We start from the raw sequence: 18,934 nt of genomic DNA on the forward strand, positions 1-18,934 counted from the left end.
TCTGGGTTTCTTCAGCTTTAAGTAGGAGTTTTCAAATGCTATAGTACAATTATGTTTTTTCTAGGATTTATTTCCCCTCTTGTCCATCTCTACTCCATCTCAATTTTCTGTTATCTAGAGCTCTGCATTTTAATTAAAAGATGCAAGTGGAGCAAGCTGTCATGCTGTCCATTACACATAGCCTAATTTAAACTGTCTTCCTAAAACAAGTTGGAATTTGTCTTTGTTTCTGCTCTCTAAACATATACATGCTGTTACTCACAACATGAGGTCAGAAAGCTATAACATAATCTGTCTAAATAAATGGTAAAATAATTAGATTTCACTTTGAAAGGCTCGGCTGTCTGAGCCCATTGGTAATTTATACTCTTTTATCATTCCTGTACCACTCAGACTTTCTTATCATACAGGCCACTAGTTAATGAAAACAAATGTTTCCATGGCAGCCTGTCTGTGGCATCTCTGCAGCCCTACATCAAACAGAGCAAGTTGAGGTAGGACCCAGATAAGCTGCGCAGCACATGGAGAAACAACATCTCACAAAGTATTACTGTTAACCCCACTTCTGGGTGAGTGGGGGTCAGCTGAGGTGGAAAGGGACTGGTTAAAACACACTGTGTAAGGATGTTTTGTAACCCCAGTTTTCTCAGTCGTGCTGCCACTGGGACCTGGGCAGTGGTTGGGCGTCCTGTGCTGTAGTCACTGCTTCACCTTTGGAAATGAACCTCATTACAAATGACTTCCTCCCAAAGGAAGGAAGGAAGGGAGAAAGGAAGGAAAGTGGGGAGACCCACTTTCTCAATGGGTTTCCCTGCATCCTCGGGTGACATCAGAGTAGCATGCTTGAGTTGAAATAGCAAGAAGTTTTCTTTTCATACGTTTGAAACCAGAATTTGTAACATGGATGGAAGCAGGCTGGAGTGAACTGGTCCCTTTCTGCCCTAAACAAGTATGGGCTAATACTCCTTTTTGAAGACAAAATGGACATGAAATAAACGGGTTCTCTAATAGTTGAAGTATTGCATTTTGCATGAATTTCTCATTTTTCTGTTAAAGCATGAGAATATGAGGATGCTTCCTTAAAAAATAAGTCATTGAAGATTGTCTTAGGACAGGCTTGAAGAAGAAATGAGAACAAGCGGAATTATTTCTGCACTGCCACCTCTGCTAGAAATGAAAGAGAGTGGTAGCTGCCTGTGCTGCTTTTCCTGACCTGCAAGACTCCATCTGGAGGAAAGATCCTCCTGTGTTTCTGTATGATGGTGGGGGAATGCATGGCCCCGTGGTCCCCCTCCCCACACTGCGTCCAAGCTGACTCTTCCCTGGGAGTTTCCATGTGTGGACCTGCAAGCTGTTTTTGCACAGGGAGTTTAATAACATAAAATTTCTCATCCGTTTTGAGATAGATCTTAAGGTCAGGAAGGAAACCTCTGTAATAAGATGCATTCTGCATTCTGGAGGATAGAGTTTCTGTTACCCCCTGCACATTTTAATTGTTTAATGAATTCCACACAGTCTCTTGCAAATGGCTTTACATGTGAAACTGATTACTGAATGCAAGAGGGACTTTTTTTAATAAGTCTTTTCCTTTTGACCTATTCACTGCTTACATTTCACTTAATTTAATATGAAGACCTTTGTTTTGGGTTTTGTTCCTTCCCCAGGATATGTTTCAGTAAAAGTGACTCGGTTGAGAGGCATCATTGCTGTTACACAGCATGTTTTCTGTCCCAGACCCTCTAATTAGGGCTGACTTGGATTAGCCAGGGGATTCACTTAAGATCTATGTTACCTGACACATGTCAGTAGGAGTCTGAGTATTGTCTGAATATGTTTCAGCTGAATAAAGTTAATATACAGTTCTTCTGACTTGCTTTTTTCTAATACCATAGGCCTCTTTCTATGAGTTAAAATACTTGCCAATTCAAGCAGCACAATGATCTGGAAATCAGCACCAATGTTAATCCAGCACATAATAATCAACTGTGAGGCTGAGCAGAGAAAGAGGTTTTTTTCTTCAGTTTGGTAATTGAAACAAAAATAAAAATGTTTGGGCTCCCTTTTAGTGATGATGATTATTATTCTTATTTCACTGAAGCTAAAGAAATCTAAATTGAAACAAGTCAGGTTGAGCTAAGCCTTTTGGAAATGCCACAAGGCTGAGGGAGCAGGGCTGGAGCATTTCTGCCTTACCAGGGGAGGCTCAGGTCCCCCACAGCTTCTTGTGGCTGGGAGCTTCTGGGCTGTGTGGTATTCAGGGAGAAGGTCTCTTACAACCTCGGTAGGGAGACACCTAAATGATTAGACAGATATTTTCTCCAGTTAATATGCAAGTATTTTAGAGACTGAACAAGGAACCAAGAATTAAAACGAAGTCACTCCTTTAGATGTTGTACCGAGTGAACAGCAGGTTGGGCCTTCAATTACACCTGGCACAGCACAGGACATGGTCACAATCAAATGACAGAAACTTAAAACACACACACACACACACACACACACAAAAGGAAACTAAAAATAAAAATTTGTAGACTTTCTCTCCATATCTATATTTTCTACATCTAGTCCTCTTTATCTGTTGCCTTTTGTTAATAGTTTCTGAAAATGGTCTGTGCAGTGAAATGTTGAGTTTATCAGACAAAAATAATAATTTTGTTACCTTGGGGGTGCCAGCCATAACATTGAAAACTATTGTGAGGAGTCCACCTACATTGAAAAATACTTTCAGCTGTTCTGAAACTACATAATTTTGGGAATAAATGGTTAGCTGAAAACTTCCTACTGAAATATTGCCTCCAGTTCCCTCCCCTTGGAGCACCAGTTGGACACAAGCCAGGCAACAGGAGCTTGTTCTCCATCTGGCAAAGTTTTTAAAAAACTGGGTTTGGTCATGCACACTCAAACTGAGGTACTGCATGGTTCATTGGTGGTTAATCTGTTTGCAAGAGCCCAGGAGAGGATGATCTTCTACCTGCCTTTTGCCCCAGACAGATAGAGGTCTTTTGGCTCCAGGAGTCCTGTCCTTGTCACCATTCTTGCTGATGGCTTCACCAGGATGAGACTGTGTCAGACCCTTCATGTTTGTCTTCTCCAGGCTCATTGCTTGTGGTGGTCTTTGCCCCAGAGAGCTTCCAGCTTCTTACTGGAGTGCCTAGTGCAGGCAGCACCCAACCTCTGCATGTATTTTTTAAGGACTGCTGGTATATAAATCACAAAGAGTAGATGAAAGGCTTTGCCTTTTCCCTTTTCCAAATGGAAACTCAGATTTTAAAGCCTTCTGCTGTTTCTGGACAAGCTGTACATTTCCCCCCTCTACCCCATGCCCAGCCAACACAGAAGTTGCTGATTTTCATGTCACTGCCCAGTCACACTCCTGCCAAGCCTCCTTGTATTTTGTCATGTCTCCTGCTCTGTTTCTGTAGTGCCTGCTACTTGTTCCACACCCAACCAAGCTGTCTTAAATTCATCATCAACTCTGTTGCTAGTTGCTCCAATTTATAGGTGCTGTCCCTATGTTAACACTGACTTGCCATTTCCAGACCCAAACTAAGTAAATCTTCACTTTATTATCATCCTCTAAATATGTTAGCTTGCCATATAAAACCTTAGGTGCCTCATATGGGTGATTTTTTTTTTTTTTTCCAGCTGAGCCCCATGCAGCGCTGGGCTGCTTTTATGTTTTCTTATCCTTGTCTGTTGATACAGTGAACAAAATATCATAGAAAGGACTGGGTGGTGAAATATCTGCTTGCAAAGCAAAGTGTTGATAGGCAGCAAGGTCTGTCTCTCATGATTTATCTCACTCTGGCAGAAATGCTTTTGATCTGAAGTGGATAAAGCTTGGACGTAGCTTGAGAACAGGCTACGTTAGTTTTCTTGAAAACCCCAGTATTGATGGTGTAATACCATCTAAGGTACCCCAAATCTAAAAGCCTGATCATCCTGCTCCCTCTCCTGCCTCAAGAGCATCTCTCTGTGCAGTGTATGTTATTTTTTTTCACTCCAGGCTGGCAATGTAGGTCAGAGAGAGCTCTGTGGCTTTTAAATTCATATGGCAAGATTACTCTGTAAATCGGACTATGTTGACAGTAGAGCTTTTTTCAGCTGAAAATAAACAAAATGTTTATGGTTGTTTTTTGTTGATGTGTGCCAGGGACTATTTATATTACAGGTAGTGATTGGTTCCCCTTGCTGTGTTGGTACTAGGCTTGTGCACAGTTAGTTAGCATGTGAGATGAGGAGAGATGAATGTTTGCTGAGTTTGTCCAAGTATAGGTAGAATAAAGAAAATATTTATAGCCGCCACTGGAAAGCTTCAGCTGCTGTGCTGAATCCCAGGAGACCTGCCTGAGTTACTGCAGAGTGTCTTGCAGGAGGTGGTAGGGCAATCAGGAGGCATTAAGCCAATGGATCAGCTGCACATCTAGCTAAAATCCAAGCCCAAACAATCTGTGCTCTCAAGGAAGCCGAGTGAGGGGGGGTTACTTTCTCTGTTGAAAAGCCTTCAGAAATGGAATACGGTTTATTATTTTATGTCACGATTTAGCAAACGTGTGAAGCTAATGAATGTGCTGGGAACAGAACTTCCAATTGAGAAATTGTGTCCACTGGTTTTGGATTCATTTATTGGACAGTAGTTAGCAGACCTCAGTTTATACAGCATGCATTCTGCTGATGCACTTGGGATGCATTTGATAATCATCACATTTGACAGGTATTTCTGTAGCCATTGTGCACGTGCAGACATGGCTCTCACACTTCCACATATAAAAACATGCTCCAGAGTGTTTATTTTTTCTCAAGTGCCCTCAGCACGGTTGCATTCCCGTGAGCAGAGCGCTCACTATTTTCCCAAGGAAGCAAACTGTGCAGAGCACCCATCAGTACACTTAGAGCTTGTGTGGTGCCAGTGCTGGTGTGATCTCTGCTGCTGTTGTAGAAGGCACAAACCCTAATTTGGTTTGATGCCAGAATCGGGACTAGGTCACCAATCTTCTTACTGGATTTAGCAGTCCTCTGGGTTCTTTAGATTAGTGCTGGCTGTTAAGGATTGAAAGGTCAAATAGCTTTAAAGAAGGTTGCCCCTGATAAAATCTATGTCATATTATACAATGTTATTGACATTTTCTGCAGGTGTGTAGCACGGGAGTGTTGCGTATTTATCTGTTTATCTAAATGCTTGGTTAGTGCTTGACAGAAAAGGTTATTTTCAGAAATGGTAATACATTTCAATATGGTATATTACAATAAATATCAATAAGAGAATGAATTATAGTACTACTGTAATGGGGGAAAAAAAGAAAGCTATCAGTCATCATCATCATCACTGTGTGTTAAAATACCTTCTCATCTACTCTAAGTTTCCTTATGTGGCATCCATTTATATGTGCAGAGCAGTATAAGATAGTGTTCTAAGTTAAAAAGCAGAGATAGATATGCAAAATATTACTGCAGGTTTTATTTCAAACTATTAGTCTGTATTAGTCACCTACTGGGACATTCTGTGAAGGTTCATACATTAAAAAGTTAATAAAGGAATAGAACAGTTGGAGAGTTTATATTGATATGCAGCTTTCAGGAAAAGCATTTCTGTAGCTTCATAATGGAAAAAAAAGTCTTTTTAATATAGCTTTTATACAGCAAAATCTTTCTGAAATTGCCTAATTCTTAGTTCTCCCCACTTCTGGATAAATATTTTATTCAGTAGATAGTATCTAGAATTTTGACTTGGGACATTTCCAAATACGGTTTACCACTGAAGTATGGAAAACTTTTGAGAACCAAAAAATGAATGTATTTTGCTTTGAAAGTTTTCTTTTGTTTGAGTGTGTCTTTTTTCCTTTTGCATCCTGAAAGGCTGGCAGAAATGTCTTGTTCAATATCTCCTACGCATGCTGGCGAACTGCTTACACACTGGATGAGAGCATTCTGTCCATCCTAGGGATACATTTATGAACATTTATTATTAATGATTCTATTTTGAACATTTATGTCTCCTCCTCATCCAGGGGAGGGCGACAAAGATTCTCAGAGGGCTGGAGCACCTCTTCTGTAAAGATAGGACTGAGAGAGTTGGGGTTGTTCAGCCTGGAAAAGTTTCCAGAGAAACTTCACTGTGGCCTTCCAATAGTTAAAAGGGGCTTACAGAAAAGAAGGAAAGAGACTTTTTACACAGGCAGATAGTGATAGGACAAAGGGAAACTGTTTAAACTAAAAGAGGAACTGTTTAGATTGGGTGTTAGGAGGAAATTCTTTACTATGAGGATGCTGAAGACACTGATTTCCCTGAGTAGTTGTGGATGCCTCATCCCTGGAATTGTTCAAGGCCAGGTTGGAAGGGACCTTGAGCAACTTGGTCTAGTGGAAGGTGTCCCTGCACATGGCCGTGGGGTTGGCAGTAGAAGATCCTTAAGGTCCCTTCCAACCCGAACCATTGGTTTATAATACTTTGCATATGCAGATTTTTTCTGTAAGAAACTAAATTTTTGGAATAAAAGGACAATATGAGTGAATTTCTTTTATTTTTAAGCTTTTCTGTGTTGGCCTGTGTGAGAGAAGGGAGTAGGGCGTTTGTTGTTTGCTTTGTCACTGTGTAACTTACCTCTGGTGTTCAGTGTTGCACTGTTAACTTCAGCAAAGGTTTTGTTCCCTAGCAGAAATGACTTGAAAATGTTTTGTGGAATGCCTAGAACATCACTCTCAACACACTGAACTTGCAGATGCATTAACTGTTGTTGATGCTTCTGGAACTGCCAGTGCCATTTTCAGGAAGCAGGGTCAGGGGATTTGGAGGCCTCAATTCTAGTGGTTGTCATGTTATGCTCACAGATGTTTTTATCTTACACATTACGCATGTGAGGTTTACTTCAGTAAACCAGAGGAACACTTGATGATTTTCTGCCAGTTAAGACTCCAGGAGACATTCTCTATCCTGTTTTTCTTTCTGGATTCTCCTCACTTAGCTTCCTGATGGGGACTTCGGTTGAGAAATTAGAGATTTGAAGAAATTCAGGGGGTTTTCCCTCTTCTCTCACCTTTCTGCTTCATCTTCTTTTCCCTGTGGAGAGAAACTCTGGAGAAGTATAAACAGTGAAAAAGTAAATCCTTTGAAAATGCAAATTACCAATGTGTAGAAGTGAAATGAAGTTAAACTTCTTCAGAATTACTTTTTCTATTTAACTTCCTTGGAAAAAAACCATTGCTGTTTCTTTCTTTTGGCTTCGATCAAGACTTGTTCAAAAAACATGCTCTCTGTGTTTGGAAATTTTCTGGCCTAAAGTGCAATGATCAGCTTCTAGAATTTCTCAGTTCAGCTCTTTGTATCTTGAACAGCTACAACTCTTTTTGGGAAAAACATGGGAAATGTCACAGTATGTTGATTATTATTTCATTCACAGATAAAAATGTGCCCCTTACCAGAATGACTGTGAGTTTAGAATCTCTGGTGGACTTTCTATAGATGGAGAAGCAACATGATGTGGCCACAAGCTTCTCTATAATTTGGAACCACAATGAGCATCCACTTAGAAATTCACATATGTTTGTATGCACATATTGTGTGCATTAAATTATATATATATACTTGCCTATGCATATTGATCTATGACATATATGTGATGTTAATATCCACCCCCCCTGGAAATGGGGTTCTCGGTACAAAAAGGATCTTGGAGGCTTGGTCACTTTAGCTTGCAAGTAGTGAGCATTTGCAGAAGTATTGGGGTTTTTTCTGGGATTTGGCATATTTTTTGTGTAAATGGGGTAGTTCATGAGGAAAGAATGAGAAATTGTGTTGTCAGAAGGCTGGAATTCAGCGACTCAGAGACTCAGCTGGGGAATTTTGTGAAGAGAGTGCTCTCTGCGGTGAGTACAAAGTGTTCCTGACAACCAGTTAATCATTTTTACTTGTTGCAAGAATAATTGCAGAAGCTGCAATGTGGGGCTGGAGAAACTTCCCTTGTATATGCTACTTATTTGTTGCCATATACATTTTAACTTTTGCAGGTGTTTTATTTGTGTTTGTACAGAGGAGAGTACCATGCAGCCTATGCGGAGTAGAAAATGAAAGTATCATCCAAATTAAATTGCAAAAAGTAATTTAAATTGAAACAGTCAATGAAATAAAATCAGTGGTCTGGACACAATTGGAATATTTTTCGTCAAAAAAAACATTGAAACATTGGAAATGAAAAAAAAAAAAAAAGTTAGCTAATTCTTCCCCATCAGAAAGAGGAGGGGAAAAGGAAGAGGTTAGTACAGCCACATGCCAAAATACATTACAGCATGCAAGGCTAGAGCCAGCCCACACATTTACACAGTGCATTGTTGAGATCCATTGGAAAGTGCAAATGCTAATTAGGAATGTGAAGCAGATAACCTCAACATCAGTTTGAGTCCAATTATTCATACCAGCATTTCATGATAGTGATCTGTTTGTCCTTATTCCAGCGATCCTGCCTAATTAGAGTTATTACAGTAATTGTGTGGAGTTGGATGCCAGACTAGCGCTAGTGTGACATTGCTCACTGGCAGCTTGGCAGCTTTTCCCAGGAAAGCAGCAAGGTTGTTTGCATATGTATTTGTGCAGAAAGTTACATGCAAACTCCTCCCATTTAAAATCCAGGTCCACAGCTGTGATACTTTTTCGTCTTGCGGTGCTCCTTGACTGATGCGAGAGAGAAGTGAAGTTTCAGTTCATCAGGCTATCCTGACCTTGCGGTTACTGTGCGATGGAGTCAATGGTTATTGGTGGCAAAAATGAATCCTGTTAAAGCTGTTTGGCTGTGGAACTCTGTTCTCACTTTGTGTTTTCCCTAGCACTGCAAGATTTGGTCTGAATGTGATCTCTTGTAATTGATTCCATGCTGCAGGCAGCCCTTGCTCAGCGTTCTGCACCCACATGAGACTGCAGCATCGAATGCCAAAGTAGAACTGCCCCAAAGTGCATCACTTTGGAGGCTGCAATAGTTTTCATTTCTAGGAAGCAGAGAAGGCTGTTTTCTGCTCTTCAGCTCCTTGTCCTCTTTCCCTGTCAGTGAGAGGAATGTAATCTGCTAGTGAGCAAAACTAGAGCCTTAAGAATAGACTAACACTCTACCCTGTAATCAGACACTTAACCCCTTAGCACCTGGGGAGGCGCACAGGGATTTCATTATCATGGCTGTGCTTGTTCAAAGGGACTGGAGAGGCCCCTGATGTGAGCAGGGTGCAGTGAACAGGTGTGACCAGGCCAGATGTGGCATTGCCTGGCCAATGTCTTGAAACCCTCTGAGAACAGAGGCTCCTCAGCTATGTTGAGCTACGAGTCCCAGAGTGGCATTGCCTCTCCAGGGAGAAATCTGTCAGACAGCGAGTTGGATTCTGTCTGAAAGAAGCCTGAGTACTGACAGGTCCTCATCATGGATGGCTGTAGCTGGCATAGAGCTAGGAAAGATGGCTGGTCCTGTAGGTTGGAGGTTACCCAACAAGCAAAAGTGGGTCATTCAGGGTGAGGTGCATCAAAAGACATTCAGGCTGCGTTATCAGGTTGGGTGCCAAAATGACCTGCAGGAAGACTGCAAATTATTGTGTTTCAGGGACAGGCCAGGTTTGCCAAACCAGGAGCCACAGCAGCTTGAAGACCTTTTGGAGAGGTGGTGCCTCCTGGCATGGGGCAGCCAAGCCTACAGCCTTGCACAGAAATAAAATGTGTCCCTTGGAGGTGGCAGATCTGAATCCTGATAAATTTTCCTCTGGCACAACTGGCTTCCAGCCTGGGAAGCACCATCCAGCACATAACATTTGAAATCTTCCTGATCTCTTCCTTGTATTTTACTGACTCCCAAAGGAGTTTTCTGGAGTCTTACTAACACCTGTATGACAAGGAGGTTGGTGTCACATCTTTGTATTAAGTTGTTGGTTGCTCATTTTCTATGTAATTTCCCTCATTGCTTATCACAGTACAATAACATGTGTTTGGTGGCTTGGTTGCTGCGATACAGGGGTTTTATTGCTCAAGGGTCCCGATGGGCAAAAAGGTGAACAAAAGTCAGTGATGTTCCCTGGCAGCACAGAAGGCCAGTGCCATCCTGGGCAATGTTACCAGCAGGTTGAGGGAGGTGATCCTTCCCCTTTACTCAGTCTTGAAGTACTGAGTCTGATCCTGGGGTCCCCAGTACAAGGGAAACATGAACATACTGGACAGGGTCCAGCAAAGGGCCACAGATATGATGAAGGCCCTGGAGCATATCTTTTTTGAGGAAAGGCTTGGAGCTGGAACTGTCCAGCCTGGAGAAGAGAAGGCTCAGGGGGATCTTAGCAGTGTGTACCTGATGGGAGGAGTAAAGAAGACCGAGCCAGAATGTGCTCAGTGGTACACATTTGGCAGAACAAGAGACAAGGGGCAAAAAGTGAAAGACAAGAATTTCCATTTAAACAAAACAAAAAAAAATTACTATGAGGGTGGCCTACACAGGCTGTGGAGTGGAGATATCCAAAACCCAAATGAGCGTGATCCTGACCAATCCACTTTAGGTGGTATGTCTGGAGAAGGGATGATGGACTAGGCAATCTCCAAAGGTACCCTCCAGCCTCAGCCAATCAGTGGTTCTATGATTACCATACAGTACATATTTTGTGGCTGAAGTGATAACAAAGGCTTGCATTTTTTTCACTTTAATAATGTTTGCTTATTGTAAGTACTTTACAGCTTATGGGTTTAATCATAATAAAGGAAAACTTTCTTATTATTGTTCCTCATTAATACCAAACATTGTACTCAAATGTTTGCCAATGAGAATAATTGACTTGATAATAATCTTGTTATCCAGGCAAAACTAAGGTGGAAATACTTTAAGTTTTGAGCTCCTCACTCTGTGTTCACACAATCTTGGTCTGGTGATCTTGTAAGGCGATGGGGATGTGATGGAGGGATATGGGCTGAAGAAGATGTGGAAAGGTTTGAGCATGGTGGAGAAGCCAATTAGGGGACAAGAGAGCCTTTTGTGACCTTCAGCCTCACAAGGAGGGAGAAACTCAGCTTCAAAACTGAGGAGAAGCTGGTGAGAAGAGAGGCTGCTTATCCCTTCCCTTGTGTGTGAGAATTGCTGGCAGGCACAGGCTTGCCAAGTTTGCTGCTGCAGGCTCCTTTCACCGGGAACTTCACCAGGAGGCTGTTTATTCCCATTCCAGCTTCAAGAGAGAGCCCTGGCCTTTATAGAGCTGCAGGGATGAGGCTGTGAAAAAATGTGATGTTTTTGCTCCCGGACCTTTGTGTTCATTTATACTGTTTAATCTGTGTGTTGTATTCCTTCTGTTTACTTGATTTCCCAGAGCTTAAGCAAAGCGTCTTTTTCACATCTGCGCATTTTATTTCATCCCATTCGTGCCTGAAAAATGTCTAAGAATATTTCTAGTGGATAATCTTGCCATATTTACCTTTCAGATTATTTTTTTTTTAATCCACATTTTTTGGACTGCTGAGAATTGACTGTCATTTTTGCCATTAACTTGTGATCCCCAGTAACCAACAGACTGTCAATCTTTCATCATCTTAGACTTGTCACTCCAAAATAATGGAAAGCAAAGGTTTAGGATGGATTGGGGGATGTATGAATTTGTAAGTTGACCTTTCTCTCCTCCTCCCATTCTCTCCCTGCCAAAGCAATGATATCCTTGCCTTTCATGGCATGGTTATTTGGGCATGCAGTAAAATAAAAACAATTAACAAGGGCAAAAGAGGTCTGTTCAATTGCATTAATTATATATTTCTAGCTGAACCTCTTAATTTTCCATGAATTTATGCAGTAGCTTCCCTTCACTGTGCTTCTGTGCAATGATGCTCTAGAAACAGTGTGCCTGCTCCCACCACATGGGTACAAAGTGGCACTGCTGCCTATATGCAGGTGCACGAGGATTTCTCTTGGCCTTGCATTAGGAAAACAGCAGGGGTAGCGCCATTGCCAGGCAGCTGCAGCTCCCCAGATGACCAGAGTCCTCTAAATCCTTCTCCAGGTCATCTCTGACCTGGCAACAGGCATTCAGGGGCAGTGGTGAGGCTGCAACGTGAGACTCGTCTGTTTGGACACTAATGGGTGTTTCTGTGAGAAGTGGTCCTGGTAAGGCTTCCCCTCAACCATCACCAGTTCTTACCTTGTGATGATGAAGAGAAGACCCTGGCCAGGAAGGGCTGTCAGTTACATGTCGTATTTCTCATGTCTTCTTGCACCACCAGCAAGGGTTTTCCTATATCCTGATGCAGCAGGAATTTTGTGGAAAATGACTAAGTACAACTTGGGAATCTTCATAGAGAAGGAAGAGGAGGCTACATTGCCATGAAAGTTGTTCCAGATTGCCATAGATACTCTCACTTGCCTGCAGTGTGTAGCCAAACATGAAAGACTGAGAATTGGGAGTTTTCTGGGCATTTGGTTTTTATTACAGCACAGTCCTGCACAACTGTTTCCTGTAATTCCCTGTTAAAACAGCATACCTTGCAGCTGCTAGCTGCTATTTCTCAAAACAGACATCTGTGTAGCTACATGGATTGGCCACATAAAACAGCTCCTGTGTTGGCCTTAAGTGACTCTTAAAATTAAGAGAGCCCTGAAGTGCCACAAATGCATGCAAATGGTGCACTGGTGCAGACATAGAGTTTTTCAAAGCTGGTGTCCTCTATGCTTGTTTTTCTCCATTCAGTAGAACTACTTAGTTTGTTAACAAGTAGAAGAGCAAGAAATTTGGCAAAATGCAGCATTGCTTGCTTATAGCAGAAATGCGACTATTTTGGCTTGTAGTTTCTGAGTTGGTTCCTCTCCATACACTAGTATTAAGATCTTTTTTATCTGCCTCTTCCTCTACAGGGAACACCAAGCATAAAACCACCAACCTCTTGTTACCTACTTTAAAGTTTGGAGCGTGAAGAATTGACTAAACACTTGTTTGACATTATAAAGGAGCTGGGGCATATTTATGCTTCCTACTTACAGGGTGGAAAGCATGTGACACGCCAAACAAGGCCCTAGAGCTGTTTGCTCAAATAATGCTGGAAGGCACAGTGAATGAAGTTACAGGAATACACTTGTAATGCACTTCTGGGCCTGGGTTTTTTTCCTCGGCTGGAGAACATTTTTTAGGCCACACTTCAGCTTCTCCATTGATAAAAATGTAAAGGATGTTTTCCAGTGTCCTTTCCAATAAACCATTCGAATGCCAGTAAAAAAACCAAATTTAACATAAATTAGATTATGCTGCACAACTCCTTCCATGATCTCTTGTGATGTTTCCACTGGGTGTTAGGGAGCAACCCTCAGTTTTTTCTTTTTTTTTCTCTTGGCTTGCTTATGACTTCTAAAATAGTTTGAGGCCAGTGTTGGGCTCCATGGGTTTGTTGGCATAGCTGTGTCAGCTTGGATTGTGAACTGCCCTCTCCCAGCCAAAGCTGCTGGGCTGGCAGCACAGTCCGGGCACAGCTCGGTCAGCAGAGGCATGTAAATTTGGAGGCAGCATTCTCTCCTCTTGTGTCAACTGCCTGCATTGCCATTGAAGCAAGTAGTGTATTTCCAGTCTGCTTCTAGTCATGTGTATGCTAAAGATAAAGAAAATGCTGTGCTGACATCAGCTAAAATATTTATGTATGCGTGTGGTCAGAATAAAGCAGGGAGATGTTTTCCTTTAGCTGAGCTGCACTTAGGGAAGCAGGCAGTGAAGAAACACAGTGATGAATATGGCCCAAATAATTTTGAACGGTTTATTATAGTTAAGGCATATCAAAGTAGGCATGTGTAGGTTATAAAGGGAATGTTTCTGTCTGTTTGTTTTTTTGGAGATTTTTTTCTCAATTTCACATACAATGCTGAGAACCAGGATGACCTGAATTTTTACTGTCCAGTATGATACGTACTACGAAGCTTCTGCTAAGGGCTCTGGCTGTTGACAGTGAGACGTCTTCTCATCTGACAGTAAAGAAGATGGAACACTGGAAAGCTGTTTTTCTACCCAGCTGCATTCCCAGTCAGATACTAGGCTCTTTCTGTGATTTCCGTAGATGGCGTAATCACATTTTTCTGTGTATTAGACAAAAATGGGTCCTGGAATCAGTCCACACTTTTACAGAAGCAAAAAGTATGTCTATGTGTGGTTTTTCCTCCAGTGGATTGCCCCTCCCAGTCACAACTCTGATAATCCAAGACCAGGAATATTTTGTATTGCTGTTTGTTGCTACTTGCACACAAAGAATTGCTGTGGTTTGCAGAGGTATGACCTCATCATGCTCTTGAAGTTGTAGTTTCTGAAAAACAAGAGATTTTCTTATTGGAAGTTGTAACATGACATGTATGACTTATTTTTAACTCTGCAAGAAGATGAGGTTTTAGGTAAAGAGGATTTGCCCCATTCAGCAGATTCTTATGAAGCTGCAGGTCAATAGGTTGGAAAGATGGATGCATTGAATTGAATCATTCTGAGGTTTCTGGTTTGACAGAAAAGGTGTTATTTTAATGCTTATATTACTTTATTTTGAAAACTTAAGGATCTTTTTGTTTGTTTTCTGTTCATTTCCCACAGAAACGTTCCAGAGGTCAAGTGCTATTCGACAAAGTGTGTGAGCATCTGAACCTTTTGGAAAAAGACTACTTTGGGCTAACATACAGAGACGCAGAAAACCAAAAGGTAATCCACAAAACTGCAGGTGGCCTTTGGCATGTGAACATCAGAACTCCCTGAGACACTCCCCAGACAGCTGCAAACAATCCAGAAGTTGGTTTTCTCTTCCTTGCCAAATTCCATAGACATAGTTTGAGCTATTGTTTTTTGTGACTCTACTTCTCAAGAGCATCTTGTGTGTTTCCCTGGGTTCACTCTCTTTTGGCTATTTATGACATGAAGGATATCAGTCATAGAGCTGGTGCTCTTTCTAGTATGATTTATTCCTTTACTGTCATAGAGGAAAGTCAGATTTACACTCATAGATACACTGCAAAATATATAATACTAAAATATGGCTTAATAATAGTAGTTGGAACATAGATAGGCAGGAGATGATTGACTGCTCCTGCTAACTGCTAAGATAAGGGAAGGCTCTAAGCCTTGACTTTATCATAGCATTATTGTTGATTTGACTAAAGACATTAGTCTTCAGAAGCAGTTGGTAGCAATAGTGAATCATATTCTGCTGTCCTGTGTCCCAGCTTCAGTATGAAATAAGCTGTGTATTACAAGTGTCAAAGGTGATCTAAGGTGCAGGTGATATGTACATATATTGTTTGGGACATGGTATGGTGAAAGAGAGGCTATCAAAGGATAATTTAAAATATGTTGTGTTATTTTTGGCATTTTAAGATAAATATTTTGACAGAAACCAGTACAAAACTTCTTAGCAATATGCGCAATAGCTCAGCAGAGCTCACCAGGTGAAGGTATTTTGTGCTTTGCATGGCCTGAAAGGTCTTCCCTGATGGAGCTGGAGCTATTACTACTTTTTTTAGCTATTTATGTCTTGTGGGAACCACAGTTGTGTTTTCTAGTCTTCCTTTTTTTTCAAATATATATGATATGAAAAAATCAGTCTTTTTGTTTCTTTTTTCCCTTTTCTTTACAGACTTCTTTGTTTCTGATTCAGAAAATCCCTTAAGCAGATACTTGGTCCATGCCAGTGCAAAATAATGCTTTAGCATATGCTTAGTTTTGAATTTTGATAAAAGCTAGGCAGAAATCTAAGTGCATTTCCAGATAGGTATGCTTTCCTACGGGAAAGAGAAGCATGGATTCATTATTAACATGTGGTTTAGAAGCACTAAACATTTATAGGTCACCAGTTACTTTACAGAGCCAAATAGTTAAAAGAAAAACTGCCTGCCACTGCTTTTATTGATCAATAATATGCATATTTTTAATGTCAAAGTACTTAGCAATTCACCTCCATCCTCTGATGCATAACTTCCAGCCAGACAACATATGTGCATACATCCCATGCCATCTTTGTAAACAGAAATCCTAATGCATCTTTAATTTCTTGGTGCATAGTGTGCTTTTGTGCTCAGCAATAGCTGGAGTTCTTCTGGCTCTTGTTTTGCACCATAGAGCAGGTTTGGACAGCTGCAAACTGGTTGTTTTTGTTGGGGAGGGATTGTTGTGTTCTGCTTGTTTGATATTTCTGTAGTGTTTTATTGTCTCTCTGATACATTTGTTTTTATCTTCCTTTGGAGAAAATGGAACTTTCCTGGGGAAAGTGAACTTTTTGTTCTGGGCTGTGACGCATTTTAAATATTAATTTGATTCTCTTAGAGGTCAAGACAGCAGAGGCACTGAGGCCCCAAGCTGCTGTGTGCCTCCTCCAGAGGAATTTCGTCTGCTCCTTGGCATCCATGGAGTACTAACACATCACTGGGATAATTGTCCACCTCCTCAGCAGGGGTTTTGTCTTGCATAGTCACTGGGCTCTGCATGGTGTGGATGAGGGCAGAGGTGCTGTGGTTCTGCCTCTGGTTTTCCCCGGAGAGCCCCTTGTGCCCATGCTGCATTGCAAACAGGGTAGTGCCCTACTCTGCACTTGCTTATCCTCTAGCAAGTCTTCTCAGGCTTTCCAGGATTAGAAAAAAAAAAATCAATCTAAAAAACCTCTTTGTAGCAAGCTTGTAGAAATTTAGTTTCCCCAGGAGATACCCTGGAAAAAGATTTCTGTGGGTTCATTTTACCAATTCCTGTTTTTCATTCTTTTACTTTAAATCATTCAGGCCCTCAAAGTCTGTGAGGGCTATTAAAAATCCTGCTTCTACCCAGGGCCACGTCTTGAAAATTAGTGTCAGCCCTGCCTACTGCTGCTCCAAGGAGAAAGGGGTGGCAGAGCTTCACATGTTCTAACTTTGACTCATAGCACTGTTTTAAAAATAATGTTTATTGTGTTTTCTAATTCAAATTGAAAAAAGGAAACATTTTCTTTGCAGAATTGGTTGGACCCTGCCAAGGAAATCAAGAAGCAGATCCGAAGTAAGTTTGTTATTGTTGCCCCCTTCTACATGTCTCCCCATGGGGACAAAGCCAATTTCACAGATATCTTTTGTATCCTGTCCCAAGTCTTTAGCAAAGGATTTATCTACATCTTTTAAGTATTTTATGCCTTGATGATGGTGAGGCATTACTGATGCTGGTAACACAGGAACTTGCATTGCTGAAAACAACTTGACATTTGCAGAGATGTGAAATCCTGAAGTTTGACATTAAGCAATGTAACCTTAGGGACTAGGCCACATATATGAATTATTTCTTGCATTACTGATATTTTTATCATATCCAGAAACACTGCTCATGCCCCATACTGAAATAATTAACTGGTACAAAGATAGTACTCTATCTAAAATATCTTTCCTTTCTGTGTTTCAGAAGCTTGATGTTTGCTCCTAATATGACCATTCAGTCAATTTTCTGATTCACATGAATCTTTTAAAAAGCTCAATTGTTATAACTAGGCATCTGCTGCATTAAAAATTCAAAAACCCCTCAAAGGAAAGCCTTGTTGAGACTGCTGGGCTCAAAATTTGACTTGCTTTTTTTTACTTCCCCTCACTTTTAAAAATTTGCAAAATTTTTATGTGTATGACTTCTGTGGGCAGAAAAGCCCCAGTAACTTTTTCTTTGCACATTTTTTAAATGACCCCTTCTAGCACTTGGGCTTTCAAAAACAAAAGTATCTGGTAACTCACATTTGTTGGGTCAGGCCTGGCAAATAAATCCCTTCCCCCTCCAAAATTCAAAGGGCTAATTTACCCTGGCAGAAAGAGTTCCCCACTTACTGTGAGCAATCTCCCCTCTCCTCCAGTATTATTTTCATTAGAAGTAAGTGATCTGCAATACAAAGTAATGAACATTTGCCTTTTTTAAATCTCATGAAGGGATGGATCTGAAGAGAAAGGTGCTTTAGACCATGTTGAGTCAGGTTACACAGATGATCAATGCAAGTAAAGCAGCTCAGCTCCCCACCACGTATTTGAAATGCATTTAATATGTAACCAAGTCATGAAATAGACAATGAAAAGTTGTGACAGCGGGATATTAACCAGGGCAGAAGAGTCTCATCCTGGACTTGAGGCAGTGGACAGTTGTATTTGCAGAAAATGACAGTAATAATTTGCTTTCTCTGTACAGTTCATCCCTGAAGTTTGGAACAGCCCAACAGTGGAAAAGTAGTGCTGTTACCCATAATGCTTTCCAAAACATACATATAGTCCTGCTGAACGCTGCTGGGATTTCATCCCAGTGGTTGAGAAAGGCCTTTGGTTCACACCCTGTTAGTTGTAACCCACTAACTTGCACAGTGTTAGATTTTATTCCAACCCCTGTAAATATTAAGTGAAGACTGCTTACTCCTCTACCTTAACCGTTTGTTCTATTATGATGGGTTTTATAATAGGTTTGGTTTATTTTTTTATGCGCCAAGGAATAGGTTTATAGGCAATGGCCCCTGTCCATCTGTTAAGGGACCAGGTGTCACCCCCTGGCTGCTTTCCCACCTTGGGGCTGGTCTACTCCCTGGTGGGTTCATGCCCCATCCTCACTGCCAGCCAAAACTTCCTTTCACCATCTTTTATGGCCCAGGAAAATGGAAAATATTGTAAAATCAGGGACTCCCAAAGTCTTTCCAAGGGCTGAAGTCCTGATGGTGAACGTCAAAACTCTTCTTGCACATTCAGAGAATCATTAAACTGTTTGGATTGTATGGGACCTTAAAGATCACCTAGTTTCAGCCCCTGCCATAGGCAGGGACACTTCCCACTAAACCAGGTTGCTCAAAGCCCCATCCAACATGGCCTTGAACATTTGAGCCTGTTTTCTCAGATATGTGGATGGCCAAAGTGGATGGTGCTTTGCATGGGATGGAATTTCCTTGTTGCTTGTAAGAACAGTGTGGTTTGGGGTTTTGTTATTGCTTTTCATTTGCATTCAAGTCATGTGCTAGTGTAAC

The 18,934-nt window shown here is 41.2% G+C and overlaps 1 protein-coding gene across 1 annotated transcript in view; it reads left to right on the top strand.

Moving 5' to 3' along the window:
* EPB41L3 (erythrocyte membrane protein band 4.1 like 3) overlaps positions 1–18,934 on the top strand; it is a gene marked incomplete at its 3' end in the record, with an annotated part of 56,899 nt that overhangs the window by 4,332 nt on the left and 33,633 nt on the right. The window contains exons 2-3 of the mRNA XM_082281248.1: positions 14,542–14,646; positions 16,920–16,962. Coding sequence (XP_082137374.1) covers positions 14,542–14,646; positions 16,920–16,962 — 148 coding nt within the window. The remainder of the gene's footprint in view (positions 1–14,541; positions 14,647–16,919; positions 16,963–18,934) is intronic.

Source organism: Coloeus monedula (genome assembly GCF_965178545.1).
Source record: "Coloeus monedula genome assembly, chromosome: 1".
NCBI lineage: Eukaryota > Metazoa > Chordata > Aves > Passeriformes > Corvidae > Coloeus > Coloeus monedula.